This window comes from Capricornis sumatraensis, chromosome 9, assembly GCF_032405125.1.
Source record: "Capricornis sumatraensis isolate serow.1 chromosome 9, serow.2, whole genome shotgun sequence".
Lineage (NCBI taxonomy): Eukaryota > Metazoa > Chordata > Mammalia > Artiodactyla > Bovidae > Capricornis > Capricornis sumatraensis.
This window is the reverse complement of record NC_091077.1, coordinates 42,891,044-42,918,442: the sequence shown is the minus strand read 5'-3', so window position 1 is coordinate 42,918,442 and position 27,399 is coordinate 42,891,044. Positions and strand designations below refer to the sequence as shown.

The 27,399-nt window shown below is 56.2% G+C and overlaps 2 protein-coding genes across 18 annotated transcripts; one reads left to right on the top strand and one right to left on the bottom strand.

Moving 5' to 3' along the window:
* Window positions 1–636: 636 nt before the first annotated feature.
* FGF22 (fibroblast growth factor 22) lies at window positions 637–14,024 on the bottom strand. Of its 2 annotated transcripts, XM_068980659.1 has the most exons (8): window positions 13,932–14,024; window positions 12,569–12,750; window positions 6,642–6,738; window positions 6,021–6,165; window positions 4,022–4,073; window positions 3,296–3,924; window positions 1,176–1,279; window positions 637–1,059 (listed from the first exon to the last, which is right to left on the bottom strand). In XM_068980659.1, the coding sequence occupies exons 6-8, from the start codon at window positions 3,513–3,515 to the stop codon at window positions 841–843; spliced, it is 543 nt and encodes a 180-aa protein (XP_068836760.1). In that variant the 5' UTR covers window positions 3,516–3,924; window positions 4,022–4,073; window positions 6,021–6,165; window positions 6,642–6,738; window positions 12,569–12,750; window positions 13,932–14,024; the 3' UTR covers window positions 637–840. The 2 variants fall into 2 exon arrangements, with proteins under 2 accessions (XP_068836760.1, XP_068836761.1); XM_068980660.1 differs by having other exon boundaries at window positions 637–1,082; window positions 3,296–4,073.
* POLRMT (RNA polymerase mitochondrial) lies at window positions 13,501–26,810 on the top strand. Of its 16 annotated transcripts, none has more exons than XM_068980648.1 (21): window positions 13,501–13,600; window positions 14,086–14,184; window positions 16,449–17,044; window positions 19,886–20,016; window positions 20,100–20,292; window positions 21,261–21,398; window positions 21,592–21,756; window positions 21,900–22,055; window positions 22,299–22,523; window positions 22,715–23,521; window positions 23,878–24,000; window positions 24,292–24,414; window positions 24,616–24,795; window positions 24,936–25,022; window positions 25,099–25,221; window positions 25,290–25,342; window positions 25,450–25,548; window positions 26,142–26,214; window positions 26,352–26,443; window positions 26,528–26,589; window positions 26,674–26,810. In XM_068980648.1, exons 1-21 carry the CDS (start codon window positions 13,513–13,515, stop codon window positions 26,721–26,723), a joined length of 3,663 nt encoding a protein of 1,220 aa, XP_068836749.1. In that variant the 5' UTR covers window positions 13,501–13,512; the 3' UTR covers window positions 26,724–26,810. The 16 variants fall into 16 exon arrangements, with proteins under 16 accessions (XP_068836749.1, XP_068836748.1, XP_068836747.1 ...); XM_068980647.1 differs by having other exon boundaries at window positions 25,450–25,550; window positions 26,123–26,214; XM_068980646.1 differs by having other exon boundaries at window positions 21,261–21,410; window positions 21,909–22,055.
* Window positions 26,811–27,399: the final 589 nt, after the last annotated feature.

The window sequence follows — 27,399 nt, the reverse complement described above, 5'->3', positions numbered from 1 at the left end:
TCAGCCCCCAGGAAGCTGACCTGGGATCCCCCTTGGCCTGCACACCCCGAGGGGCTGCACACCTTATAAGGGGCTCTGAGGCCAGTGTGTGTGGGTTTGCAAGGATGGCTGTGACAAATCACCAAACTTGATGGCTTCAAACAACATGTTTATCAACTTCAGTCTTGGGGTCACAGTCTGGGTCTTAGAAGGCTAAATCCAGGCGTGGGCAGGGCTAGTCCCTCCTGAGGCTCCAGGGGAGTACCGACTCCCCACTTTTCCAGTTTCTAGAGGTGCCACATCACTGGCTCACAGCCCCTCCCTCCATCCTCACAGCCAGCAGCGCAGCATCTCCTGTCTCTCTGCCTCTGACCCTCCCACTTCCCTCTTACAAGGACCCTGTGATGACACTCAGCCCCCCAAAGGATCCAGGGTTGTCCGCATCTCAGGGGCCTTAATCCCACCTGTAAAGTCCCCTATGCCCATAAGGTGAAATGTCCATGGGCCCTGGGACCAGTCGCTGCCAGTCCATGGCATCAGTGTACCCCAGCCCCCAGCTTCCCCACCTCCTTGCTGCCTCAAACACCCCAGTAGGTTCCCACCCCGGCATGTTTGCCTCCCCATCTCCAGCCTGGCCGGTGCCTTTGTTGAAGCCTCCCTGGCCCCCAGCTTGTGGCTGAATTCCTTACGCCCCTGCTCAGCTCACTGTCTACCACCCCTCCAACTCAGTCTCTCTGAGCTTGGGGCCACATCTGTGGGGTCTGGTGGTGTCCCCCGTGCCCAGCAGAGCAGGTGCTCAATGCAGGTGAAACCAGTGAGTAACTGGACACGGGCTCGCCCCAAACCCCGCCTTCCCCAGCTTTAAGTGTCTCCCGGAATCTCGGACCAGGTGTCACTGACCCTGGGACTCAGGAGACCAGGACGGGCAGAAAGAGTGTGGACGGGTGGTGTCGCTGTGTGCGGCCCCCGAGCCTCGGGGCGCCCCGACCGTCCAGAGCCAGGAACATAGGCCGGCCTTGGTGGCGCCAGCGGACTGACGCGTAGGTGTTGTAGCCATTCTCCTCGATGCGCTCCCGGAACCTGCAGTGCGCAGCGCAGAACCGCTGCGGGGTGGACGGTGAGCGGCCCTGGACACGCCCCGGACACGCCCCCGCACACTTCACGCACCCCCGACCACCCTGTGCATTTCCACTCACCGACCCATAGAGTCTGCCAAGGCGGTTCATGGCCACGTAGAAGCCACTGTGCACCGCCTTGAGTGCCACGACGCCCACACGGATGGATCGGATCTCCAGGACGCCTGCAGAGAGGGGCTCTGTCAGGGCCCGCCCACTCCCCACTCCCCTACTGCCCCCCCACCCGTTCTCTCTGTTCATTCATTCACGCGGGAAACATTCCCCATTGGAAACATTTCCCACGTACCTCCTGTGTGCCTGGCCCTGTGCTGGGTGTGGGGACGCACCAGGAGCCATGCAGGTCCTGAAGCTGTGGGACTGACCGGTGGGGGAAAGAGTACTCCAGGCCGGGGGGCGGGGCAGGGGGGGGTGGTAGGAGTGGGAATCAGTGGGGAAGGAGTAAGGCCTTTCTCTGGAGGCCAGTGGAGATCATCCCCAAGCTTTGCAGTAGTGGGGAGCCTGTTAGTCAGGGGTGAGAAAACCAAGTCAGAGGAGGTGAGTGCCTCTGTGATAGATAGAGATCCCTGGCAGTGAGCACAGGCCCCACAGTGCTGTTACCATATCTGACGCTGACAGCTCGGCTAGCCAGGGCCGAGCTTTACACAGGAGACACCACCCAGCCAACGGCCTGGGCGTGGGGCACAAGGTGTTCAGATCAACACTACCTGCTAACATTGCTTGAGTGCCAACTGTATGCCAGGCATTGTATCCCACCAAACCCACACACAGCTCCAGGAGAGAGGTGCTAACTGTGCCCACTTCTCAGGTGGGGAAACTGAGGCCTGAGAAGTGGCAGAGCCAGTTTCTCAGGCCCTGTTGCTGGATGGGTGACCCTAGGGCAGCCCTGCCCCATCTGAGCTGATGTTTCCTGTCCAGTGGAGCAGGGTTGGGGGACAAGCCCCAGCTCACACTCTGAGCCCCACCCAGTGACGGGGGCCTAATCTGGAGTCAAAGCCCTGCCCTCTGGTGTTCAACCTGGACTTGGATGTCTTTGTTGATGGGGCACTCACCCTATGTCCCACAGGACATTTGCACCTACTGTTTTTTGGTGAGACATCCAGTTCCAGGTGGGGAAACCAAGGCTCAGAGAGAAGCAGTGACTGTCCTAAGCCATCCAGCAGAGCCAGACTTCACCCCCAGCCCAGGGCCACCCTGCCTGGCCATGCCCACCACTGAGCGACCGGCCCAGCCAGTGCCCCTGTCCTTGCCCTCGTCTGGTGAGACTAATGAGGGCCTTGAGAGCCCCAGATGAAAGCAACTGGGAAGGGCAAGGTGATTATCTGCCCTAATGGTGGTGATTCAGGCAGTGGCCAGCACTGCCTCGGCTCCCCCCCCCCCACTCTGCAGGGAGACTGAGACAGGCCTGGGGTCATTGACCGCCCTAGCCTCCCTTTTATTGCCAATCTCCTCCTTCTTTCTTTGCCCCTTCATCTTCTCTTACCTTATATATTCCACAAACACTTATTGAGTGCCTACTGTTTCCTGGTCAGGGCAGCAGGGATGTGACACCAACTCATTGAGGTTCTGGGCACTGTAGAGCCCCAGCTCCATGCCCCCACCTCCCACCCCAGGTAGGTCATTTGCCCTCTCTGTGCCTTAGTTTCCTCATCTGCCAAGTGGGTGTCCAGGAAGACATACAGGGGACCCCAACTCAGATGGGTCCTGAGTTTGGTTTTGCAGGGTGGGGAGTTCAGAGTTCAGACTCAACTCTGCCCTCACCTCATTATGTGCTGGGCCCATGGAGGCTCTTCCCGCAGTCCCAGCTTCCCCTCCCCTTCCCCTCTGGAGCCCCCGTGGTCCCAACCTCAACTATCTCTCTGAGACCCTTTTGCTGCTGAGCCAGGCCTGGAGGTGGGAGCTTCCCCCATGACCTTGACCTCAACTGTTCAACCCTCCTTCCAAGTGGGTTGGGCCCATGTTATAGTTGAGGAAACTGAGGCCCCAGATGGGAAATGACTTGGCCGCCACTCCGCAGCAGGGGGAGCCTCCAGAACCTCCCTCAAGTGAGAGAAGGAACGAGAACAGTGCACAGAACCTGAGTTGGTGCAACATCCCTGCTGCCCTGCTCTGCCTTTGCTATTTGCCTTTGTCCGCCTATCTTACCTGTCCCCCGCCCCCGGGCAGCGGCCCCGGCCACTCACTGTCAGGGTTGTCGCGCCAGCGGGTGCCTTGCACGCGGCCGCTGGGGCCCACGAGCAGGAAGAAGTGGGTGGAAGAGAAGAGACGCCGCCAACGCACGTCGCCCTCCAGGTGCGGGTAGCTGCGTGGTCTCCGCGGAGTGTTTGGTGTCCCCGCGGCGCCGGGCGCCCGTGCCAGCAATAGCCACACCAGGCCCAGCCATAGGCGGCCGCGCATGGCCATGCGCCCAACTTGCCGCCGGTTCTCGCCTCCCCGCGAGCATCCGCGGCTCTGCCATTGCGAGATCAGCGAGCACAGCAACCGACCCGGCCGCCCCACGCAGGCCAATTGGAAGCCTCTGGGGCGGGGCCAGTGCCAAAGGGGCGGGGCCAGCGCCAGATGGGGCGGGTCAGGATGCGGGGCGGGGCTGTGGTCCGGGGGCCGGCCAATGCGGCTCCTCAGGGGCGGGGCCAGAGCCGCAGACAGCGAAACAATTACGCCTCTGGAGCCGGGAGGGTGGGCGGCCCCAGCAGATTGAGAACTCTGCGGTCACTGCGCGTGTTTGTCTTGGGGGCGGGGAAAGCGGTGCTTCTCCTTGAGTCACCAGATTGGTCTGAACGGACTGCGGGCGTGTGAGTGTTAAAGAGGTGGACTGCAGAGACCCACAGAGAGTCAGAGACAGAGAGACATAAAGACAGAGCCAAGGTGTAGGGAACTACGTTCATTATCTGGTACTAATAATAACCTACCCACTCCAGTATTCTTGGACTTCCCTGGTGGCTCAGACGGTGAAGAATCCGCCTGCAATGAGGGAGACTTGGGTTCGGAAGATGCCCTGGAGGAGGGCATGGCAACCCATCTAGTATTCTTGCCTGAAGAATCCCTATGAACAGAGGAGCCTGGAGGGCGCCATGTGTCCATGGGGTCGCAAAGAGTCGAACACAGACAGCGACTAAGCAGGAGCAGCATAAAGGAAAACATGTGAAACTAACACAACGTTGTAAAAAAAATTATATATTTCTTTTTGGCTGTGCTGGGTCTTTGTTGCTGCACACAGACTTTCTCTAGCTGCAAGCGAGTGAGGGCTACTCTGGAGCTGCGGTGAGGTGTATGGGCTTAGTTGCCCCATGGCATGTGGATTCTTCCCCTACCAGGGATTGAACCGGTATCCTCTCTTAACTAGGGAAGTCCACAACATTGTAAATTAACTACACTTCAATTTGTTTAAAAAAAAAGGTTAAAAAAGAGAGAGAGCGAGCCAGAAACAGAGAGAGACAGAGAGAGAGACAGTCAGAGACAAGAGACTGAAAGGGAGAGACAGACGAGATAAAGCTACAAGGAGAGACAGAGTCAGTTGGGATAAAGATGGGTAAAACAGAAACAGACAGTATGAGAGAGACAGAGATATGGAAAAATTGGACAGAAAAACAGGAGACAGAGAGCTGCCTGGGGGCTGGAGGTTGGGATGGAAGTTCTGGCCCAAATGTCTGTCCATGTTACCCAGACCCCTGGACTGGGTGGGCATGCCCAGGAGTACAGGGGGGTCAGTCTACCCTTCCAACTGGAGCTTTCTGAGAGCCAGGCTGGTGGCTGTGGTTCCACTGAAGGGTTGGCCCAGGGAAATGTGGTAGAGGAGCAGGTGAACTATTTGAAGGATACTGTGAGCAGAGGTGTTTGGGCGGGAAGGTGGCTGACGGGAGGATGGAGAGGTAGGCATGTCCGAGGCCAGCCAATGGGAACAAGGATGCTGACCAAGGCCAGCACCCATCCCTAGCATCTGGCTTTGCCCGTCCAAGGGGGTAGGAATGGGGCTACCTCAATTACACCCACACCTGCTTGTCATGTACAGACACACCTGGAGCCCTGGGCCCCACGAGGTGAGTGCAGTAAAGCTTCACAGACTCAGCCAAGCAGCAACATTGCTAAGCAGGGAAACTGAGGCCCAAGCAGGGCAGAGCCTTCCCCCAAGCCCCACACAGGACACATGCCTGGTCTCAGAGCCCTGCCTTTCAGCTTCCGGTGCCTCAGTCCTACGGCCACGGCTACAGAAGGCACATTTAAGTAGCACTGGGCTGAGGAAACAGTGACAAGCCTGCTCTAATGGACTTCTGCGGCGGGGGGGGGTAACCAGTCCAGCCAGATGCATGGCCAACATGCCTCCCTGGTGGCTCTGGGGCTCCCCCACTCTTCTTCCTGCCTAGTAGGGTCATGCGGGGGTGTGACAGACACCCAGGACTGAGATGGGGGTCCTGCCCAGCCTGTCTCCTCACACTCAGAGGGATTTGCCCATAGGCATCACCCTCCCAAGTCTTGGCTCCTCCTCTGGAAGATAGGGCAGGAGAGGCAGGCCAGAAGGATGGATGAGATAGTCCATGACCTTGCTGGTCCTCAGAATGACACCTTCAGTCCCCACCCACCAGGAGCTTGGTCTTCCCTTCCTAGACTGTCCCAACCCCAGCTGCCAGAAGGACAAGATCCAGGACTCTGTGTGACCAGGGTTGGGGGGAGCATGCCTCGAAAGATACCTGTGCTCCAGGTGTTTCTAACAACAGCATCACTGAGATAGAGTTCACACATCACACAGTTCACCCAGGAAACTGCAATTAGTGCTTTTAGCACAGAGTTGTCGATGCTTAGCTCTAATTCCAGAACATTCCATCTCCCAAAGAGAAGCCCTGTCCTCATCAGCAGCACTGCCACCCCCTCCCGCAGCCCCTGACAACCCAATTTCTTTGTCTGTGGATATACCTGTTCCAGACGTTTCCCATCAGTGGTGCACACCTTTTGTGTCCTTCTGTGTCTGCTTCTCTCACTGGGCATCGTGTTCTCAAAGTCCATCCATGTGGTAGTGAGTGTCAGGGCTTCTCTTCTTTTCATGACCAAGTGATGCTCCCTGTGTGAAGGAGCATCATTCTATCAATCATCTATGGATGGATTTGAGGTTGTTTCCACATTTTGGCTGTTGTGAATTGTGCTGCTGTGGACGTTCATATACAGCTTTATGTGTGAACATAAGTCTCCATTTCTCTCGTGCAGGTACCCAAGAGTGGAGCTGCTGGGTCATATGGTGATTCTGTGGTTGGCTTCTTTTTATAAAATTAAATAATTAATTTATTTGCCTGCCTAGGGTCTTAGTTGTGGCAGGCAGGCTTCTCTAGTGGCGGCACACAGGCCTTAGTTGCCCTGCAGCATGTGGGGTCTTAGTTCCCTAAGCAGGGATCAAACCCATATCCCCTGCATTGGAAGGCAGATTCTCAACCACTGGACCACCAAGAAAGTCCCTGGTTGGCTTTCTGAGGGCCTTATTCCACAGCAGCTGCCCCATCTTACATTCCCACCAGCTGTGCACAAGGGCTCCAGTGTCCCCACCTCTTCACTGGCAGCTGTTATGGGCCATGGTTTTGACTGCAGCCATCCCAGCAGGGTACAGCGGTGTGTTGCTGTGGTTTTCTGGAAGATGTCAAGCCTATGAACAAGTTACGAGAGCAGCACAATGAATGCTCTATTCTGGGAGTTCTCAATTCTTCATATTATTTATTTCCATCAGCTGGAGGATGGGTATATACACTGCAGCAAAATCACACTATGCAGCCATGAAAAAAGAGTAATGCCCTGAACACACAACAACATGGATGACTTTCAGAACAAGAAGCAGTTGGACACAGCAGAGATCTATGGGACAGTCTGGAAAACCAACCCATCCACCGTGAGAACTGTCCAAAGGGTGTCATCCTTGAGGGCAGTGATGGGGAGCGTGAGAAGGTTTCACAGGTTGGGTCTTCTCTGGAACACTCTGTGTTCTGGAAGATTAATTGAACTGTATTTTTGATGTGTGCAGTGTTCCATGTTCTACCAAATACACACCTGTGGTCTGTTTATGTACATGGCTATTTGAGAGGCAGCCTCTGACATTCAGCTGCTTCACCCTTAAGTCTGTTGGTTCAATTGTTTTGCTTTTTTTTTTCCTTTTGGTCAGGCTGCACAGCTTGTGAGATTTTAGTTCTCTGGGCCCTCTGCAATGAAAGAGCCAAGTCCTAACCACTAGACCACCAGGGAATTCCTAAATGAGCCTTGAACCCTGAGGTCCTCCACAGAAGCCAGGCTGCAACGTCATCCCTCATCCACGCTCCAGTGTCCCCTCTTGTCACTGTGACATCCTCCAACACCCTTTTTTCTCATCCCAAATCCAGGTGGGGCACATGTAGGGCCCTCCCTTCCCCTTTGTCTCTGTGACTGAATGAATAAAGATCCACAAAGACCCCATCTACATTCTAACCCCCGGAACCTGTGGATTTGACCTTATTTGGAAAGAGTCTTGGCAGCTGCCATTAAATTAAGGTTTTCAGACAAGGAGATCATCCTCAGGGGCCCTAAATGCAGCTGCAGGTATCCTTATGAGAGACACAGACTCAGAGCAGAGGCCACGTGACAATGAAGGCAGAGGCTGGAGGGGGGCTGCCACCAGCTCAGGATGCCTGGGGCCCCAGAAGCTGGAAGAAGCAGGAAGGACCTTCCCAGGGTACCTCCGAACAAGTCACGGCTTTGCCCACACCCTCAATTCATCTCAGTGATGCTAGTTCTGAATGTCTTGTCTCCAGAAATATGAGAAAAGACATATCTGTTGTTTGAGATACCAAGTTTGTGGTCATTTGTTACAGTGGCCCAGAGAATCTGATGCCATGCCTTTCCATCTAGAGAGTTGCCCTTGCCTTTCTCAACATGTCTTCATTTTTAATTAATTGTTTACTGAAGTGTAGTTGATTTACAATATTGTGTTAGTTTCTGCTGTACAGCAAAGTGAATTGGTTATACGTATACACACATCCACTCTTTTTTACATTCTTTTCCCATATAGGTCATTACAGAGTATTGAGTAGAGTTCCCTGAGCTATGCAGTAGGTCCTTATTAGTTATCTATTTTAGTTATTCATTACTTATTTTAAAATTATTTTTACTTTTTTGGCCACGCTGTGCAGCATGTGGGATCTTATTCCCCTATTAGAGATCAAATACATGCCTCCTGCAGTGGAAACTTGGAATGTTAACCTCTAAACCTCCAGAGAAGTCCCATTAGTTATCCCCCCCATTTTTTTTTTCTAACTCTGCTGGCTTTTTGTTGCTGGAAGTGGGGCTACTCTGTGGTGGCATGCAGGCTTCTCATCATGGTAGCTTCTCTTGTTGCAGAGCACAGGCTACAGAGCAGAGGCTCAATAGCCCAAAGTGGCACATGGGCTTCGTTGCTCCAAGGCATCTTCCCCAACCAGGAATCAAATCCATGTCCCCTACACTGGCAGGAAGATTTCTGGGACCAGCAGGGACCTCTCAGTTATCTATTTTATATACAGCAGTGTGTATATGTCAATCCTAATCTCCCAAGTTATCCCTCTCCTTCCTTTCAACACTTCTGAAGTCTCATAGAGAGTCCGACAGCCTAAACTCATCTGAGCGTCTCTTTGTTTGATCTGGGTGAGATGTTTTGGCATCTCTTTAGTATGTTTGCTGGCATATATGAACAGCTTCTGAAATGTAGTCTTGCCTAAGCCCCAACATCTTGACACCACATCCCTCTCTTAAGGGCATCTGTCTCCACCTGTCTCATGGGTTATTCATATTTTCTTGCTTCAGTTTTACAAGGAAACGTGATATCCCCATCAGGAGTGGAAAACCAGAGCTACATACTGACTCACTGACAGCTGAAGAAGAAATACAAAGAGAAGAGACCATGTGAAAAGGTCTCAGAGCAGCAGGACCCCAGCCTGGGAGCTGTGATGTGGTGACACACAGGTGGCACCAAGAGAGCCCACCCCCACTCAGAACCTGAGTGAGACTGAGAGGCAGAAACTGAGCAGAAACTGAGAGGAGAAGAGCTGGCTTGTGAGGAGACACTGCTTTAGGACATGTGATGTCCCAGTGAACAGAAGAGAAAACTGAGGCAAAAGAATTCAGAAGTCTTGGCTTCCAGCCCAGGCTCCTTGCACTGCCAGCCTGTGGGGATGTAAGCGGCTGTCTTTAGGTCTCAGGGAGTGGGGGGGCCCAGCTGACTCAGCATACCCCGCTCAAGGCCAGGAAGGCAACCCCAGGTGTGAGTCACTTCTGAGGTCATGGCCCCCCAGGGCATATTGGGGTGGAATGGGTGGGTTCCAGAGGACGCTGCCATCTGTTGAAAACATTCCCAGCCGGTGGCATCACGGCGCACAGGCCCGCGTGGGCAGCTGCGTCTGGAATATGCTGTCAAGAGCTCCCAGACCTGGGAGTCAGGCCCGTCAGAGTTCAGGTTCAGTCTCCACTCTTGACACTGACACTGGGGAGACTGAGGTCTGAGCATCTGGGGATAGGTGTCGGCTTGAGCTGAGGCCCCAAGGCCGGCTGTGGTGTGACCCCTGAACACCCTTCCAGCTTTGTCTCTGCTTCCTCTCTCCCACCGCTTCATGGATCACAGCTTTGTCATGGCGAAGGGGCTTGCGCAACTCAGTGAAGCTGTGAGCCGTGCTGTGCCGTGCCACTCAAGATGGATGGGTCAGGATGGAGAGTTCTGACAAAATGCAGTCTACTGGAGGAGGAAATGGCAGCTCACTTGAGTATTCTTGAGAACCCCATCAACAAAAAAGTCAAAAAGATATGACACCAGAAGATGAGTCCCACCCCCCCCCCCAGGTTGGAAGGTGTCCAATATGCTACTGGGGAAGAGGGGAGGGCAATTACTAAGCTCCAGAAAGAATGAAGCAGCTGGGCCAAACTGGAAACGATGCTTAACTGTGGATGTGTCTGGTGATGAAAGTAAAGTCCAATGCTGTAAGGAACAATATTGCACAGGAACCTGGAATGTTAGTTCCCTGAATCAAGGTAAATGGTCAAGCCAGAGATGGCAAGAGTGAACATCGATGTTTCAGCAATCAGTGAACTAAAATGGATGGGAATGGGTGCATTTAACTCGGATGACCATGAAATCTACTATTGTGGGCAACAATCCCTTAGAAGAAATGGAGTAGTCCTCATAGTCAACAAAACAGTTTGAAATGCAGTACTTGAGTGCAATCTCAAAAATGACAGAATGATTTCAGTTTGTTTCCAAGGCAAACCATTCAACATCATGGTAATCCAAGTCTATGACCCAGCTACTTATGCCGCAGAAGAACTATACAAAAAAGGTCTTAATGATCTGGATAGCCATGATAGTCACTCACCTAGAGACAGACATCCTGGAGTGTGAGGTCAAGTGGACCTTAGGAAGCATTACTATGAACCAACTAGTGGAGGTGATGGAATTCAGCTAAGCTATTTAAAATCCTAAAAGATGATGCTGTTAAAGTGCTGCACTCAATACATCAGCACATTTGGAAAACTCAGCAGTGGCCACAGGACTGGAAAAGGTCAGTTTTCATTCTAATCCCAAAGAAGAGCAATGCTGAAGAATGTTCAAAGTGCTGTACAATTGCACACATTTCACATGCTAGTAAGGTAATGCTCAAAATCCTTCAAGCTAGGCTTCAGCAGTATGTGAACCAAGAACTTCCAGATATACAAGTTGCTGTACAAGCTAGGTTTAGAAAAGGCAGAGAAACCAGAAATCAAATTGTCAACATGTATGGCTCATAGAGAAAGCAAGGAAATTCCAGAAAAAACATCTACTTCTGCTTCATTGACTATACTAAAGCCTTTGACTGTGTGTGTGCTTAGTCACTCAATCGTGTCCATTTCTTGCGACCCCATAGACTATAGCCTGCCAGGCTCCTCTGTCCATGGGATTCTCCAAGCAAGAATACTGGAGTGAGTTGCCATTTCCTCCTCCAGGGGAATCTTCCTGACCCAGGGATGGAACCGGGTCTCCTGCATTGCAGGCAGACTCTTCACTGACTGAGCTATGAGGGAAGCTTTGACTGTGTGGATTACAAAAACTGTGGAAAATTCTTAAAGAGACAGGAATACCAGACCATCTTACCTGTCTCCTGAGAAACCTATAGGTGGATCAAGAAGCAACAGTTAGAACCAGACATGGAACAACAGACTGGGAAAGGAGTACGTCAAGGTTATATATTGTCACCCTACTTATTTAACTTCTATGCAGAGTACATCATGCAAAATGCCAGGCTGGATGAATCACAAGCTGGAATCAAGATTGTCAGGAGAAATATAAATAACCTCAGGCATGCAGATGATACCCCTCTAATGGCAGAAAGTGAAGAGGAACTAAAGAGCCTCTTGATGAGGGTGAAAGAGCAGAGTGAAAAAGCTGGCTTAAAATTCAACATTCAAAAAACTAAGATCATGACATCTGGTTGCATCTCTTCATGACAAACAGGGGAAAAACTAGAAGCAGTGACACATTTTCTTTTCTTGGGCTCCTAAATCACTGCAGACAGTGACTGACTGCAGCCATGAAATTAAAAGACACTTGCTCCTTGGAAGGAAAGCTATGACAAGCCTAGATTATTAAAAAAGCAGAGAAATAATTTTGCCAACAAAGGTCTGTCTAGTCAAACCTTTGGTTTTTCCAGTAGTCACGTATGGATACGAGAGTGGGACCATAAAGAAGGCTGAGTGCTGAAGAACTGATGCTTTTGAACTGTGGTGCTGTAGGAGACTCTACCGAGTCTCTGGGACTGCAAGGAGATCATACCAGTCAATCCTAAAGGGAATCAGCCCTGAATATTCATTGGAAGGACTGATGCTGAAACTGAAGCTCCGCCACTTCAGGTGCCTGATGCAAAGAGGTAACGTTGGAAAAGACCCTGATGCCGGGAAAGATTGGAGGCAGGAGGGAGTGACAGAGAATGAGATGGTTAGATAGCATCACAGGGGAGGCTGGTGTGATGCAGTCCATGTCAGAAAGAACATAGCAACATAGCATGGGACACAACATAGCAACTGAACAACAACCACTTCTCTCCCAAACACTGCTCCAACAGTTTATCCACAATTTTTCTCACCTCAAGGCTTTTGCATTAGATAGGATTGCAGCTTGAAGGAAAGTTACACCACTTATTCCTATTATCATCCTTCACATACCGGCTGATCCCAGAACAGACACTCCCTCCCCTGACCTCAGTTTCTCCACCTGAATGATAAGGTGGGGCATACCTTTCAGGTCTGATTCCAAAGCTCTGGCCTGCTCACCCCTGAGTGGGATCTGCCTGGAGACTAGGGTGGAGACGTTTCAGGCTCCAGGGAATATTTCATTCCAATTATCATTGCTCTCCCCACCCCACTCCACTTCTGGCCCTGGAAACTAGTGGGTAAACAGAGGCCAGAAAGAGTGTATAATGGTAAAGTTTAGGAAACACCGTGATGTGACTTACCCTTGGCTTCGGGGCTTGGAGTCAGATGAACCTGGGCCTTCATTCCACTGTCTCTGATATTCGTGATGTGTCTTTGGGCAACTTTATTTACCTTCTGAACCTCAGTCTCCTCCCGATAAACTGGAGATAGTAATAGTTACGTCCCCAAAGCTATCATTGGATCAATGAAGATGGACAGCAATCTGTAATTTGCAGAATGGTGTCAAAATTATTTGGCATGCGTGAGTGCTCAGTCGTGCCTGACTCTTTGCGACTCCGTGGACTGTAAGGCCCCCAGACTCCTCTGTCCATGGAATTTTCCAGGTAACAATACTGGAGTGGGTGGCCATTTCCTCCTCCAGGGGAACGTCCCCACCCGGGGATGTAACCCGTGTCTCCTGTGTCTCCTGCATTGGCAGTTGGAGTCTTTACCACTGAGCCACCTAAGAAGCCCAATTATTCGAGGACTAGTCCTTAAATCAGGGATCCCCAACCCCCTGGGCCACTACTCAAGCCCTTTGTGGTCTGTTAGGAACCCAGCTGCACAGAAGGCAGTAAGTGGTGAGGAAAACCCAACCCATCTTCCTCCTCCCCCGCCCCAATGGAAAAAATGTCTTCGAAACCGGTCCCTTGTGCCAAAAACGTTGGAAACCACCGCTTTAAACAGAAATAACAACAAAACTCAGGTTCCGGGTCCTCCCAAAGATGGCTTACAGTGTTGCCCAAGCAACGGCTCTGTCCCGCCCCTCCTGGACTGGGAACAGCCAATCGGCGGGCACTACCGGCTCATGCCCCGCCCCCGCTCCGCTCCAAGGCCTGCTGCCTCCTGGGAGTTGTGGTTCTCCTGGTGCCTTCCGGGTTCGTGATCTCTTCGCGGCCGCCGTAGGCCGCGGAACTACAACTCCCGGCGGGCGCAGGCGGCGCAGGCGCGTTGCGGTGGCGCGGTGGTCCTGCGTGCAGGAGGCATGTCGGCGCTACGCTGTGGCCGCGGGGCGGCGGGGCTTCGGAGGGCCCTGTGGCCGAAGGGCCACCCCTGCCTCCTGGCCGAAGAAGGTAACGCAGGGGAGGCCCGGGGATGACTCCAGGACCGCTGCTCTGCCCCCTCACCCGCCGCCGTGACCTTTGGCTTCTCGACCCCAGGGATCCAGCTAACTTGCTTTGGTGATTCTGCCGAACCGAGTGACTGTATTCCGCTTTCAATCACCCTTGGGCCACTCTACGGACCGGGGTCGTCGGTGCACTTTGACCTTTGATTCCTGGGTTCTTTTGGAGTCCCATGACCCACTATTTACGAATTAGAGTTTTTAACCTTTGAACTGTCCGTGCCTTAGTTCGCGGAACCATTTATCTTCGAACTCAGGCCCCAGTTTCCTTTTTCCCTTACCCTGTGGTGTTTACTTTGAGACGGGTGACCACTGACAGTTGCACGGTCTTCAGGGTTCCTTTGCCCCGGATCCTGCGATTCCTGACCCTGCGACGGCCCTCCCTGCCCCAGCCCTGACACACGCCCGCCTCAGCCTCCCTGGTCTCTCCCGCAGGGACCCTCGGTGGCGTCTGGGGCCGGAAGAGGAGCTTGTCTGCCAGCGCTTGTGAGCAGGACCGCCGGAAGGGCTGCGGTCACGCGGAACTGCTGGAGGGTGAGCCTGATCCCAGGGCACTGGGCCTGATGCTCCTTTCTCACTGTCACCCCGCTGACCATACTGCTGGGAGCTACCTCCTTCGTTCCTCCAAGGTTCCTTGGTTCCACCCCATTGAGAAGGGTTGTCAGTCTGCTCTCTAGTGGTCCAAGGTCCCCCTTGGTGCCACTGTGAAGTGAATGCTGGGTGCAGTGAGCTCTTATAGTTCCCTTGTCTTCCCAAACCCACCAGGGGCTCCCACTTTCCAAATGAGAGAATGAAGTGAAAGTCACTCAGTCGGGTTGGACTCTTTGAGACCCCATAGACTATACAGTCCATGGAATTCTCCAGGCCAGAATACTGGAGTGGGTAGCCTTTTCCTTCCCCAGGGCATCTTCCTAACCCAGGGATCGAACCCAGGTCTCCCACATTGCAGGCGGATTCTTTACCAGCTGAGCCACAAGGGAAGCCCAGGAATACTGGAGTGGGTAACCTATCTCTTCTCTGAGGGATCTTCCTGACCCAGGAATCAAGCCCGGGTCTCCTGCATTAAAGGCAGATTCTTTACCAACTGAACTCTCAAGCAAGCCCTGATAGATGAGAGACTTGAAGCCTAAATTGTGGCTGGAGAGACTGGCCTGCTGTGTGCAGAGCTGGGCTTTGCCCTGTGACATGCCGGACTTCAGTGGTCCTGGCTCAACTTCCCGGACTTGGCGCCTGATAGGGTCTGCTGGTGGTCTTTGTCACTGGGGATGGACAGCCAGGTCCTGGCATCTCCAGAGCGAGCTGGGGGCATCACTGTCCCCTCCTTCTCAGGTGTCCAGTGCCTCCTGCTTCACTCCTGCCCCATATCCGGTGAGTGGCCAGCAGCCAGGAGTGGGATGTGGGAGCCTTTAAAAAGAAAAGCCTGATTTCAGAAAATCGCAAACGTGCAGAAGTGAAACCACAGGTCCTACCAGCTTTAGAAGCAACGTTCTTTGATTTCTCACCCACTTTATTTTAAGGCAAAGTCCAGGGTCTGAAAATGTGATCACTTCATGTCACTCCCCAGTCTCGACCCTCCAGCTGGCTGTATCCTTTCTGGCAGAATTCCCTTTCCACCCCTGTTGAGGGCCTCAGAGCCCTGTGGCCTCTGCCAGCGTCCTTGGCTTCCACTAGCGTGATCAGTGTACCTACTTTTCCCCGGTCACCCCCCAGGGGATTCAGATGTGGCCACCTCGTGCCCTTTCTGGCACTTTGCCACTGATCATCTCCTGCACGTTCAGAAAGTGTCTGCTGACTTTCCATCCACTGAGGTGGGGGCTGTGCCTTTCTTGTTGCTGTGTTTCTGCTCCAGACTGGCCCTCCTGTCTCTGGGCTGATGTTATGTGAGTGAGGCACAGGTAGGTCCTCACATTCGCGGATTCTGTGTTTGCACAATCTCCTACCAGCTGAACTTTACTTGAAACCCCAGTCAATGTACACCTTCTCAGCTGAGGTGGAGCTGGGTGACACTCTGTCAATAGGAGTCCTTTTCAGGGTATATCTAGTGCCCTGTGTTTGCATTTTGTGCTGTGTGTTGGTGGTTTAGCAGTTTAAAATGGACCCAGGCATGGTGCTGCAGGACCGTCTTGAGCCCCTCAGCTCCAGGGGACTGTAATGTGCCTTTTGGAGAAAGTTTGTCTCATCGGCGAAGTTTGTTCAGGAGTGAGTTCTAGCAGTATTGGCCATTGTATATGTATATATCACGGATATGTGTACAAAATAAGGTGTATGAGATGGGAAAACTCACAACAGAGTGATGCATGGATCTGCTAGTGGAAGTGTGGCCTTGGGCACTCAGGAACCCTGTGTTCCCTGGGTGTGGTCGATCCCTGTTCACCAACTCAGTGGCCCCAGACTCCATATAGTCATGAGAGCTGGCTGTCTGTGAAGCAGCACAGAGCAGGGGTGGGCTGTGGCTGTGAACGCTTGTGCATGTGCAAAGGCCCTGAGGCCATTACGGCTGGAGTGGAGACAGCGAAGGGAGGAGGGATTCAAGGAGCCAGGGGCTGTGGGTAGATTTTGAAGGCAGAGCCCCAAGGAGGCACTGACTGGCTGGACCTGGAGGGAGAGAGCCCTGGGAAGGACAGAGCTGCTGGGGCGGGAGGATGTTGAGGAGCAGGTGGTGGGCAACTCCAGGAGCTCCTTCGGGGCTGGGTTTGAGCAGCCCAGGCAGACCTGTGCGTTTGGTGGTGAGCAGACACACACCCAGGACTGATCCCCCCTCCTGACAGCAGGGTCCCCTGACATCTCTCTCCCCACAGTGCTCGAGGCACGGGTGCGGCAACTGCAGGCGGAGGGCACAGCAGAGGAGGTGACGGTGAAGAGGGTGGCCGTGGCTCAGGCGCCAGAGGCTGGTGGCATCTGGCCCCCCAGGCAGGCCCCACTTGGGGCTGAAGGGGCTCTCCCCATGCTCAGCAGCCGCTGGGCACAGAAGCTGGACAAGGATCAGCAGCTGATAGAGAAGCGCTGGCAGCAGCTGGATGGGAAGCTGCCGAAGATGGTGGAGAAGCCGGCCTGGGAGAAGCGTCTGCGCATGGAGCCGCGGCTGCTGAGCAGGAAGCTGGCGGGCCAGCTGCAGCAGTGGGAGCGCAAGAGGCCGCAGAGCCCCTGGGAGGAGCAGCTGGCCCGGCTGCTGCAGGAGGCCCCACAGAGGCTGAGCCGGGAGGCAGATGAGGGCTCTGAATCCCGGCTGGAGGGCCAGCGCCAGAAGCTCCTGGCCTTCCTGGAATGCTGCCTGCTCACGGGCCACCTGCCCCTGGCCCACCACGTGCTGGTTGCACAGCACAGCCGGGCCCCACAGCAGCAGCTGCTCACACTCGCCATGTACAACACCGTCATGCTTGGCTGGGCTCGCCAGGTGAGGGGCTGGGGTCGGAGGCAGGAGCCAACCTGGGACAGCTAGATCCCAACTCTGGTCTCTCAGCTGCAGGAGTCAGGCCTTCAGTTTTTATTATGCTGACAGCTTTTTTTTTTTTAGATTTTTTATTGGAGTATAGTTGATGTACCACCAGTGTTGTTAGGAAGCACAGCAAATCAGTTATATCTACTCTTTTTGTTGTTGTTTAGTCGCTAAGTCCTGTCCGATTCTTTGTGACCTCGTGGACTGTAGCCCATCGGACTCCTCTGTCCATGAGATTTTCCAGGCAAGAATATTGAAGTGGGTTGTCATTTCCTTCTCTATTGATTTATTTTTTAATTGGAGGAAAATTGCTTTATAATGCTGTCTTGGTTTCTTTTGTACAATAACGCAAATCAGCCATAATTATACAAATACCCTTCGCTTGTGAACCTCCCCCTCCCCCCACCCCTCTCGGTCATTACAGAGCGCTTGGTTGGGCTCCTTGTGTCACATAGCAACTTATTACCAGTGTCTGTTTCACACACGATCGTGTATATATGTCACTGCTGCTTTCTCCCTTCGTCCAGCCCTCACCTTCCCCTTACCCCGTGTCCGCAACTCTGTTCTCTGTACCTGCGTCTTCATTCGTTCCCCACAGTTAGGTTCATGAGCACTATTTTTCTAGATTCCATATATATGCATTAATATCCAATATTTGTTTTTCACTGTCTGACTCACTTCACTCTGTATAACAGGCTCTAGGTCCATCCACCTCATTTGGACTTAAATTTGTTCTTTTCTTACGACTGAGTAAAATTCCATTGTATATATGTACCACCTCTTGGGGGCTTCCCAGGTGGCACTAGTGGTAAAGAACCCGCCTGCCAGTGCAGGAGACATAAGAGACGTGGGTTCGATCACTGGGTCAGGAAGATTCCCTGGAGAAGGAAATGGTAACCCACTCCAGTATTCTTTCCTCCCATGGCGGGCTACAGTCCGTAGGGTCTCAAAGTGTCTGACACGACTGAAGTGACTTAGAATGCAACAAACATTGAGTTACATGTGTCTTTTAGAATTGTGGCTCTCTCGGGGTATATGGCCCATAGTGGGATTGTTGGGTCATATGGTAGATTTATTCCTAGTTTTTAAAGGCATCTCCGTACCATTCTCCGTAGTGGCTGTATCAATTTTCATTTTCACCAACAGGTTGAGAGGGTTCCCTTTTCTCCACATCCTCTCCAGCATTTATTATTTGTAGAGAGTTTTTGATGATGGCATTCTGACTGGTGTGTGGTGATGCCTCATTGTAGTTTTGATTTGCGTTCTTTAATGGTGATGTTGAGCATCTTTTCTTGTGTGGCTATTTAACAATTCTTTAGACTTGTTAATTATAAGTCACACGTGGCCCTCAATGGAAAATGTGAAAATGACGAAAGGGCCAGAAGACAGCATTCCTGTGTGGTTACCCAGCCAGGGCTCTGGTACATGGGGCACTGTAGGCCCTTCTCAGGGCAGCCTCCTCGATGCTCCTGTCTGGGACGAGAACCTTATGGTGCAGCCATCCGCAGCTGTGAATTTCCCTCTGGGTGCAGCTTTAGCTACTTCCCTCAAGGGAAGTGCTCTTTTCACTTGTGACTTCTCCTCTGACCTGTGACTGCTGAGGAGAGTTGCCTAAGCACCCTTGTGGAGACGACTTCCCCAGCACCCTCCCTGCTGTGCGTCTTCACCCTCATCTGAGGAGCATCGGAGAAAGTTAGCGCCGGTGAAGGAGGGATGCGAGTGTGGGTGCAGCTCCGGGAGGCAGGTTATCAACAGGGCCTCAGCTGTGCTGACTCACGCACAGAATGGGGCCCAGAGCAGCCTGGCAGCCCTGGGAGGCGCCAGGGTCTCCACGGCAACAGTCACAGGGGGTTTCCTGCGTTGTCTTTGTGGGAGGCCTGCTCAGTTCCAGGCGTCAGTCTCCTTTCCTGCGGTGCTGGCCCTCTGGCATCCGCCGGCGCAGAGTTCTGTCAGGGCGGCGGGTTTCTGATTAGACGAGCTTCCTGGGGCCCCAGAACAGCTGAACCATCCGGCAGGCTTCCAGCAGTAGACGAGCGTTTTCTGTTAGTCCCAGAGGCCTGACGTCCAAGGTCAGGGCGAGGCAGGCCCCCTCCCTGCATCCCATCCTTCCTTCCTGACCTCTGCCTTGAGTGCCATACAGCGTCCAGCGTGTATACAGCACCTGTAAGAGACCCTACTTCCAGACAAGGTCCTCTGCTCAGGCTCCAGGTGCATGTGTCAGGCAGCCCTCCTGTTTCTGCCACGTGGTCCCCTCGAGCCACACCCTTCCCATCCCCTCTGGGCCTTGGCTTCCCTATCTGCAGAACGGGGAGCCCTGCTTGGTTTTGGGAGCCGTAAAGAGGGGATGCTGTGCAGGGTCTGTGCGTGTTTTCCTGGTGGTGGTGACAGTCCTATGAGTTTAGAAAGGCAGGAAAGATGATCTGGTTCTAGACTAGCCATGTCCAATGGAGCTCTCTGTGACCTTGCCGATCTCCTTCAGCTGCACCAGCCTCCTGCTGCTGCCAAACTGGGTATGAAACAGCTCTGGTCGGCGTGCCCGGTGACTACCGCACTGGGCAGCCCCCAGCCCATCTGGCCCGCGTGCAGACTCGCCTCTCAGACAGGACAGGGAGCGGGCCCCAGGGCAGGACACAGACAATGCTCATCTCTGTGGCACTTCCCCTTGATCCTCAGGGCCAAGGGGAAGGTGCTGACTGAGTTGGCTGGGAGGCCTGTGGTGGGGTAACTGGGGGAAGGAGCAGGCGCCCCCCCCGCCCCTGTACCCTCCTTGCAAGCTCTCACCTGGCTTGGTCCCCCCAGGGCTCCTTCAAAGAGCTGATGTACGTGTTCTTCATGCTGAAAGATGCCGGCCTGGCCCCAGACCTGCTGTCCTATGCAGCCGCCCTGCAGTGCATGGGGCGCCTAGACCAGGATGCCGGCACCATCCAAAGGTGGATGGGGGGTGGTGGTGGAGCTGGGATGGGACCCCAGGGGCTCCCCGCTGGTGCTAACAGCTGGATTCGTGTGCCCTCAGGTGCCTGAAGCAGATGGAGCAGGACAGGCTGTCGCTGCAGGGGCTCTTCTCAGCTGTGCTCCTGAGCGCCGAGGAGCGGGAGGAGCTCCTGCGTGCTGTGCGCAAGGCCAGACCAGCGTTCAGACCCCAGCCGCCACCCCCGCCCCCACCCCAGGTCAACACCTCGCCACTGCTCCAGGAGATCTATGCCAAGGTGAGCGGGCCTGCATCTGGGAACCTGAAGGGGGCGAGTGGTCACTGGATGCCTCGGCCCCTCCCCTTGTCTCTCTTGGCAGCACTGGCCCCCCACCCCATGCTGGTGGATGGGAGGCTGCCCTTTCGAGGGGGACCCACACCCTGCCATATTTGGTTTCCGCATGGAGATGCACCCTAGGCACAGCATGGGGGTATTGCAGGGCCAGTGTACCCACCTGAAACTGCACAGCTAATGCTGCAGGCGGCACAGGGCGCATGAGGTGAAGCCACCTCCCAGGGTGGAGGAGAGCATAACACCCAGATCCCTGGGGCGACGCAAGGAGTTTTCTTTTTTGACTGGGACAGACTTCCCCTAACCTGCAGTTCACCTTTTAAAGTGTAATCCAGTGGGTTGTTTTTAGTACATTGATCTCTATTTCCAGAACATTCCATAACCCTGAAAGGAAGCCCATCCCCATCAGTGGTCACCCCTACCCTCTCCCCAGCCCCTGACAACATGGAACCCACTCTCTGTGTGGATCGGCCTGTTCTGAATGTTTCCCATCAGTGGACTCACACCCTGTGTGTCCTATGTCTGTTTCTCTCACTGAGCATCATGTTCTCAGGGTCAGGTGGTAGCGAGTATCTGAGCTTTTTTCACAGCTGAGGGGTGCCCATGTGTGGAGGGATCACGTGGTGTTTATCCATCATCCCTTGGTGGACACTTGACCACCATAAACCAGGCTCCTGTGGCTGGCTGTGGACCAGTCTTTGTGTGGATGTATATTTTGGGTTTGCTATCTTTAGTGTACCTATCTTTAGAAGGGTCACACAGTTGCAAGTTGGAAGAGAAAACAGCAGCATCCGGGCCTCGCGCTGTATCCAACACCTCCCCCTGCCCCCGCACCCCTGGCCAGGGAGACGCGCTACTCTGGTGGGTGGAGAGGTCAGCAGCAGGGCCTCACTGGCAGCCTGTTGCCCCAGCAGGACCCCTCTGTGTCCTACCCGAAGCTGCACTTGTCCCTGAAGGAGCTGCAGGGCCTCTTCCGACAGCAGCTTGGCGTGGAGATGGCCACCACTGTCACCGTGGAGTCCGTGGAGAAGGCCCCGCTCCTGACCGAGGAGGTCCTACAGGCGGTAAGGGGCTGGGGGTGCTTCTGCCTGCTGAGTTGGGTATCCGCTGGGCAGGGTTCATCCCAGCACCTGTCCCACCAGGTCCTCTCTCTGAGCCAGGACCTCTACCACTGGGCTGGGCCAGGTTGCCTGGGCACAGTGGTGACTCCTTGCGCAACCCCGCCCTGTCCCCCCCACTTGCCAGCGGAAGACCCTGGCGGCCTTGCGCGCGGAATGGGAGTCGGTGCTGTCCCTGGAGCTGCAGGAGATGAAGGAGAGTGAGGCCCGCGCTGCCGCAGAAGGCCGCCCATCCCTCTTCCCCTACCTGTGCCTGCTCAGTGAGAAGGAATTAGTGGGGCTGCTGCTGCAGGTGTGCACACCAGGAGGGGACAGGGCCACTGCTATAGGTTGGGGGGCTGTGGGAGGAGTGCTCCTGCGGGGGGTGGGGGGTAGGTCAGGTGATCCCGATGGAGCATGGGGCTTATGGTGCTGTCCTCCCGGGCTGCCCCTCAGACCCTGCAGGCGCTGCCCCCGCATGGAGAGTCGCTCCTCTTCCTGGCGCACGAGCTGGGCGTGCGTGTGTTGAAGAGGAAGCGGCTCAGGAACCAGGTGGAAGAGCTGGAGCAGCGCTACTCCGAGTACCTGCACCTGCTGGCCTCGGACACCCAGGTAAGGCTGGGGAGCCTGAGCAGGGGGAGCCTGGGCGAGGAGCTCTGGGGAGCCCAGGCCGGGTGCCCCAGGCCTCAAGCAGAGGTCCCCTCCCCTTCTCCCTCCTTGCCTGGGGTGGCCAGATTGGCCCCCAAACTCCACCTCAGTTTCCTCACCTAACCTTGCTCGTTGCCAGGGGGTGAGCCAGGGTCTTCAGCTCTGCACCTGGACTCTCAGCTCTCTGAATCACCCTCCCACCCACAGGTAGCAGAGCCCTGTCTGCCTCGCCAGCACTGGGAAGCGCTGGGCATGCCTGAGGCGCCCCCGGAGCAGCCCTGGCCCGTGTCTGTGCTGGTGCAGCTGGGCAAGCAGCTGGCAGAGGTGCTGGTACGAGCCGTGCAGATGCCCAGCAGCCTGGCAGTGCCCCGGGGCCCCAGCACACTCATTCCTGTGCTCTACCACGTGTATTCCTTCCGTAGCTTCCGCCAGGTGCTTCTCCAGTGGTGCTTTTCCGCGCTGGAAGGGGGAGGGGGCGCCCCAGGGGCTGTGGGGCACTGGGATCCTGCTGTGGCTCCAGACCCTGAGGACCTGGACTCAGGGTCATGGCATCTAAGGGGACCCTGGGGTTTTCCTCCGCTGCCTCCAGTACACCCTGACTTCTTGGCCTGTCCTGCCCCCAGATCGGGATCCTGAAGCCACACCCAGCCTTCACTCAGCTGCAGGAGACGGCGGCGGAGCGCACACTGATCTTCGAGTCCACGGAGGTGCCCATGCTGTGCCCACCCCTGCCCTGGACATCACCACACTCAGGCGCCTTCCTGCTGAGCCCCACCAAGATGATGCGGTCCCTGGAGGGCACCCAGCAGCACCAGCTCCTGCTGGAGCGCTGCCCGCCCGCCGAGCTGCACGGCGCTCTGGATGCCCTCACTCAGCTGGGCAATTGCGCTTGGCGCGTCAATGGGCGTGTGCTCGACCTGGTGCTTGACCTCTTCAGGGACAAGGGCTGCCCTCGCCTGGGCGTGCCCGCCCCGCCCACTGAGGCCCCCCGGCCCCCCGAGGGCCGCCAGGCCCCCAAGGGCTGCCTGCTGCCCGAGGCCTCACCTGCCGACAAGGCAGAGATGCGGCGGGAGCTGGCACGGCGACTGAAGGTGGCACGGGAGATGCAGAGCCTGCGCGCAGACGCACTCTACCGCCTGTCGCTGGCCCAGCATCTGCGGAACCACGTCTTCTGGCTGCCGCACAACATGGACTTCCGAGGCCGTACCTACCCCTGTTCACCACACTTCAACCACCTTGGCAGTGACCTGGCCCGTGCGCTGCTGGAATTTGCCCAGGGTCGCCCACTTGGCCCCCATGGCCTCGACTGGCTCAAGATCCACCTGGTCAACCTCACAGGGCTCAAGAAGCGCGAGTCACTACAGACGCGCCGGGACTACGCAGACGCAGTGATGGAGGACATCCTGGACTCAGCTGAACGACCCATGACGGTGGGCTCTGACCCCTCACCATTGGGTGCGCCCAGCTGCCCCGGCACCCACCTTGGAACCCTGCAGGCAACCCGGCCCCCTGCTTCTTTCCTGGCACTCTCCTGCTGGCTTCTTGCTCTGTCTTGGGTCGTGGACAGCACTGCCACCTCTCATACCACAGTGGCCCTCTCTCCAGGCCCGTCCCCTCCCTGGTCCATCACTTTCTGTGCCTCCAGGGCCTCCTTATGTCTTCTTACCACCTGGGCCCAACCAGCTGCTGCCTGTGCCCAGGAAGTACTCGCAGGCTGGCTCTGACCCCACTGGGTGGGGCCTGGAGACTCCAGGCCTGGCCTCACCCTGCCCGCTACCTCCCGCAGGGCCGGAAGTGGTGGATGGAGGCGGATGAGCCGTGGCAAACCCTGGCCTGCTGCATGGAGATTGCCCGGGTGGTGCACTCCCCCGACCCTACCACCTACATCTCCCACTTTCCGGTTCACCAGGTGAGCTGGGGGACCTTGCTGTGGAGCATACCCATCCCTCGTGGGCTTGGCCAAAGTTTCCTCAGGCTACGAAGCTGAGGGATGGCATGGTGTCCACTCTGCACTGGCTGGTGTTCCTGGGTAGGGCTTCTCTGTGCCTCAGTTCCCCGTTGCAGAGGTTCCTGGCTGCCTGTCAGTGTGCGGGTCCAGGGTGGTCTTGCCTAAGCAGAGCTGGGGAAACAGGAGCCCCAGCCCCCTACCGTGGAGACTGGCCCACCTCCCTCAGCCCATCACTGTCCACCCCCTTCCCAGGACGGCTCCTGTAATGGCCTCCAGCACTATGCCGCCCTGGGCCGGGACAGCACGGGGGCCGCCTCTGTCAACCTGTCACCCTCTGACCTGCCACAGGACGTGTACAGTGAGGTGGCTGCACAGGTAGGCACCATGACCTCCCCCTACCCCTGTGTGCCCTGATCCCCCAAACCCACCAGGGCCTGGATGCTGGACCCCATGGCCCACCAGCTTTCACCATACCAGGCCGTGAGCAGGGTTCCTGGAAGTGTCAGAGGGGGTGACCCACAAGAGGAGAGGAAACTTCCACCTCTGGGTGGGTGGCCTCGCCCACTGCCTCTGCAGGTGGAGGTATTCCGCAAGCAGGATGCCAACCGGGGCGTGCGGGTGGCCCAGGTGCTGGAGGGCTTCATTAGCCGCAAGGTGGTCAAGCAGACAGTGATGACCGTGGTGTATGGTGTCACCCGCTATGGCGGCCGCCTGCAGATCGAGAGGCGCCTCCGGGAGCTCGAGGACTTCCCCCAGGTGCGCATCCGGCAGTAGGTAGTTCTGATGGAGGGGCTTGGCTCTACCCCCTGTGGGGTCCCCAGAGCAAGCCCACCCCCTGAGTGTGGGGGGACTTCCTGTGAGGGACCCCAAACCCTATCCACCCTACTCTTCTCCAGGAGTTCGTATGGGAGGCATCTCACTACCTCGTGCGCCAGGTGTTCAACAGCCTCCAGGAGATGTTCTCTGGCACCCGGTCCATCCAGGTGAGGCCTCATCCTCCCCCTGCCCTGGGCTGTGGCCCCAGACCCAGCCCTTCTGACCCGGTGGCCATCCCTGCAGCGCTGGCTGACTGAGAGTGCCCGGCTCATCTCACTCACGGGCTCGGCTGTGGAGTGGATCACGCCCCTGGGCGTCCCCATCATCCAGCCCTACCACCGAGACTCCAAGGTCATGGTACGTGCCGTCCCCGACCCCCACCCCCACTGAGCAGGGCAGGACTCACCTCTGTGTCCCCCATATCCACCCTGCAGATAAAAGGCGGGCTCCAGAGCCTCACTTTCAGCAGCACTGTGGACACCAACCAGTGAGTGTGGGCACAGGCAGACATGCAGGAGGCCATCTGGGTAGGGATGGGCGGGGGCCAGGCTGTGGCCAGGCTGAGTCCTGACTGTGTACCCCGCTTGCCGCCAGGAAGCCCAACACGTTGAAGCAGAAGAACGGCTTCCCACCCAACTTCATCCACTCACTGGACTCCACGCACATGATGCTCACGGCCCTGCACTGTTACAGGTGTGCCGGTCAGGGTCCTCGTGTGGGGGTGTAGGGGAGGGGCTCTGAGTGTGAAGCTGGCCCTCTGAGGGTCCCCCAACATGCATGGACATTCTAGGGGTGGGCAGAGGTGTCTGGTTTATCCTGAGCTCCTCTGACCTGGTGGGAAGTGTTGACGGTTGTTAGGAACAGCTGCTCACATGGTGGGGGGTGGTGTGTGTGGCTGTTGTGAGCCTGGTGTCCGCTGGAGTTTTGTGTTCCTGACCCCTCCTCCCCTTGGGTGGCTACCCTGGGATGGAGCCCTGTGGTGGACCAGGGCCCAGCATCAGCAGCCCCCTACAGGGAGCTGAGAATCAGGCAGCAGCTGGGGTTGGGTGGCAAAGAGGCATTTTCTGAGAGGAGAACTTGTCACCTACCCACTGAATGGGGCGTGCATACAGACAGCCGCTGGAGTGCGCAGGGGTATGGGCAGGAGGAGGGTGGGCATCACTGAGTGGTGGGGAGGGGCTTGAGGTGAGAACTGGGTCAACGGAGGGGGTTGGGGGAGGTGAGGATTGTGGGGAGGGGACCTTGAGGTGCAGCGCCTCCACAGGAGCCCCTCATTCTGGCTGCAGGAAGGGCCTGACCTTCGTCTCGGTGCACGACTGCTTCTGGACGCATGCGGCTGACGTCGGGGTCATGAACCAGGTGTGGCCCTGCTCCCACTAGTGGCTTCGCATCCCCAGCCTCCTCCCCACCCTGCCTGACCAGGGAGCCCACTCTCCATGCCGCTTGGGCCTGGTTTCTGGCTGCTGATGCCCTCCACCCCTGCTTCTGGTCCCCAGGTCTGCCGGGAGCAGTTCGTCCGACTGCACAGCCAGCCCATCCTCCATGACCTGTCCAGGTTCCTCCTCAAGCGGTTCTGCCCCGATTCTAGGTAAGGGCCCCCCTCCCACCAGCGCTGCTACTGTCCTCTCCCCAGGCTGCCCTGGCCTCACCCCCACCCTGTCTTTGCCTTCAGAACCTCCAAGAGCATGTGGGTCTCCAGGCTAAAGGACACACTGCTGTCTGTGCCTCCGACAGGTGGGACCCCCGGCGGGGTGGCCACCCCTGTGGGCTGGGGGTGGGGCCTCCAGATCGCGTCCACAGTTTCCCTCCGCTCTGCAGGGACCTTTGACCTGGAGCAGGTGAAGCGTTCCACGTTCTTCTTCAGCTGACTGCCCAGCCACCCTGTACTCTAGTGTGAATAAAGGTCTGTCGCCACATGGGGGTTGCTGCCTGGGGAGGGGTGGCTACATGCTGTGTCCTCATGGAGCAATCAGACTCGGCAGGCTGGGCGCCAATGCTGTCGTTTATTGCGCGGAATGGGGGTGTGGGGGTTAGTGGGGCGTGGGGGGTGCGGTGGGCGCTGCTGCCTCAGCTCATCAGTACATTCATCACGACGGCGGGACCCCCGGCCTCACCCCCACGCCAGGGCGCTGGAGGGAGAAGGGTATGCCCGCTCCGGGGAGGTCACCGCGGATGCGCCTGGACAGGGACTGGTCTGGTTATTGCATGAGCGCAACGGAGGCAGCGGGAAGCCGGCAGGCCAAGTATTGCACTTAAAAACCGATCCTCGTCAGAGGGCGGGCGCGGGCAGCCTCCCTGGCCCTCTCCCCTCGGCCGCGGCCAGCCTGTCCCCTCTTCACAGTTGGGGGAACTGAGGCACCGAGGTGAAGGGAGCCCCCTCGCCCGTGCGCGGCTGCCGGGGGCAGGGGCGATGTGGGTGGGCGCAGGGCGATGGGGGGGTGGGGCACGGCGAGGGGCTGTTCCCACCTACCCGGGCCGCCCGTCCGACTACAACTACCTACATCTCCTCTATGGCTTCTGGGGCAGGCGGCCCGGGCTGCGCAA

Excerpts from the sequence above, each read along its gene's own strand:
- FGF22 (XM_068980659.1), bottom strand. The coding sequence starts at position 3,515 with ATGGCCATGCGCGGCCGCCTATGGCTGGGCCTGGTGTGGCTATTGCTG. Across the intron at positions 1,280-3,295 it reads CTGGCGCGACAACCCTGACA|GCGTCCTGGAGATCCGATCC; the intron begins GTGAGTGGCCGG and ends CCCTCTCTGCAG. Across the intron at positions 1,060-1,175 it reads TTGGCAGACTCTATGGGTCG|GTTCCGGGAGCGCATCGAGG; the intron begins GTGAGTGGAAAT and ends TGCGCACTGCAG.
- POLRMT (XM_068980641.1), top strand. The coding sequence starts at position 13,513 with ATGTCGGCGCTACGCTGTGGCCGCGGGGCGGCGGGGCTTCGGAGGGCC. Across the intron at positions 13,601-14,085 it reads CTGCCTCCTGGCCGAAGAAG|GGACCCTCGGTGGCGTCTGG; the intron begins GTAACGCAGGGG and ends TCTCTCCCGCAG. Across the intron at positions 22,524-22,714 it reads CCTTCCGTAGCTTCCGCCAG|ATCGGGATCCTGAAGCCACA; the intron begins GTGCTTCTCCAG and ends TCCTGCCCCCAG.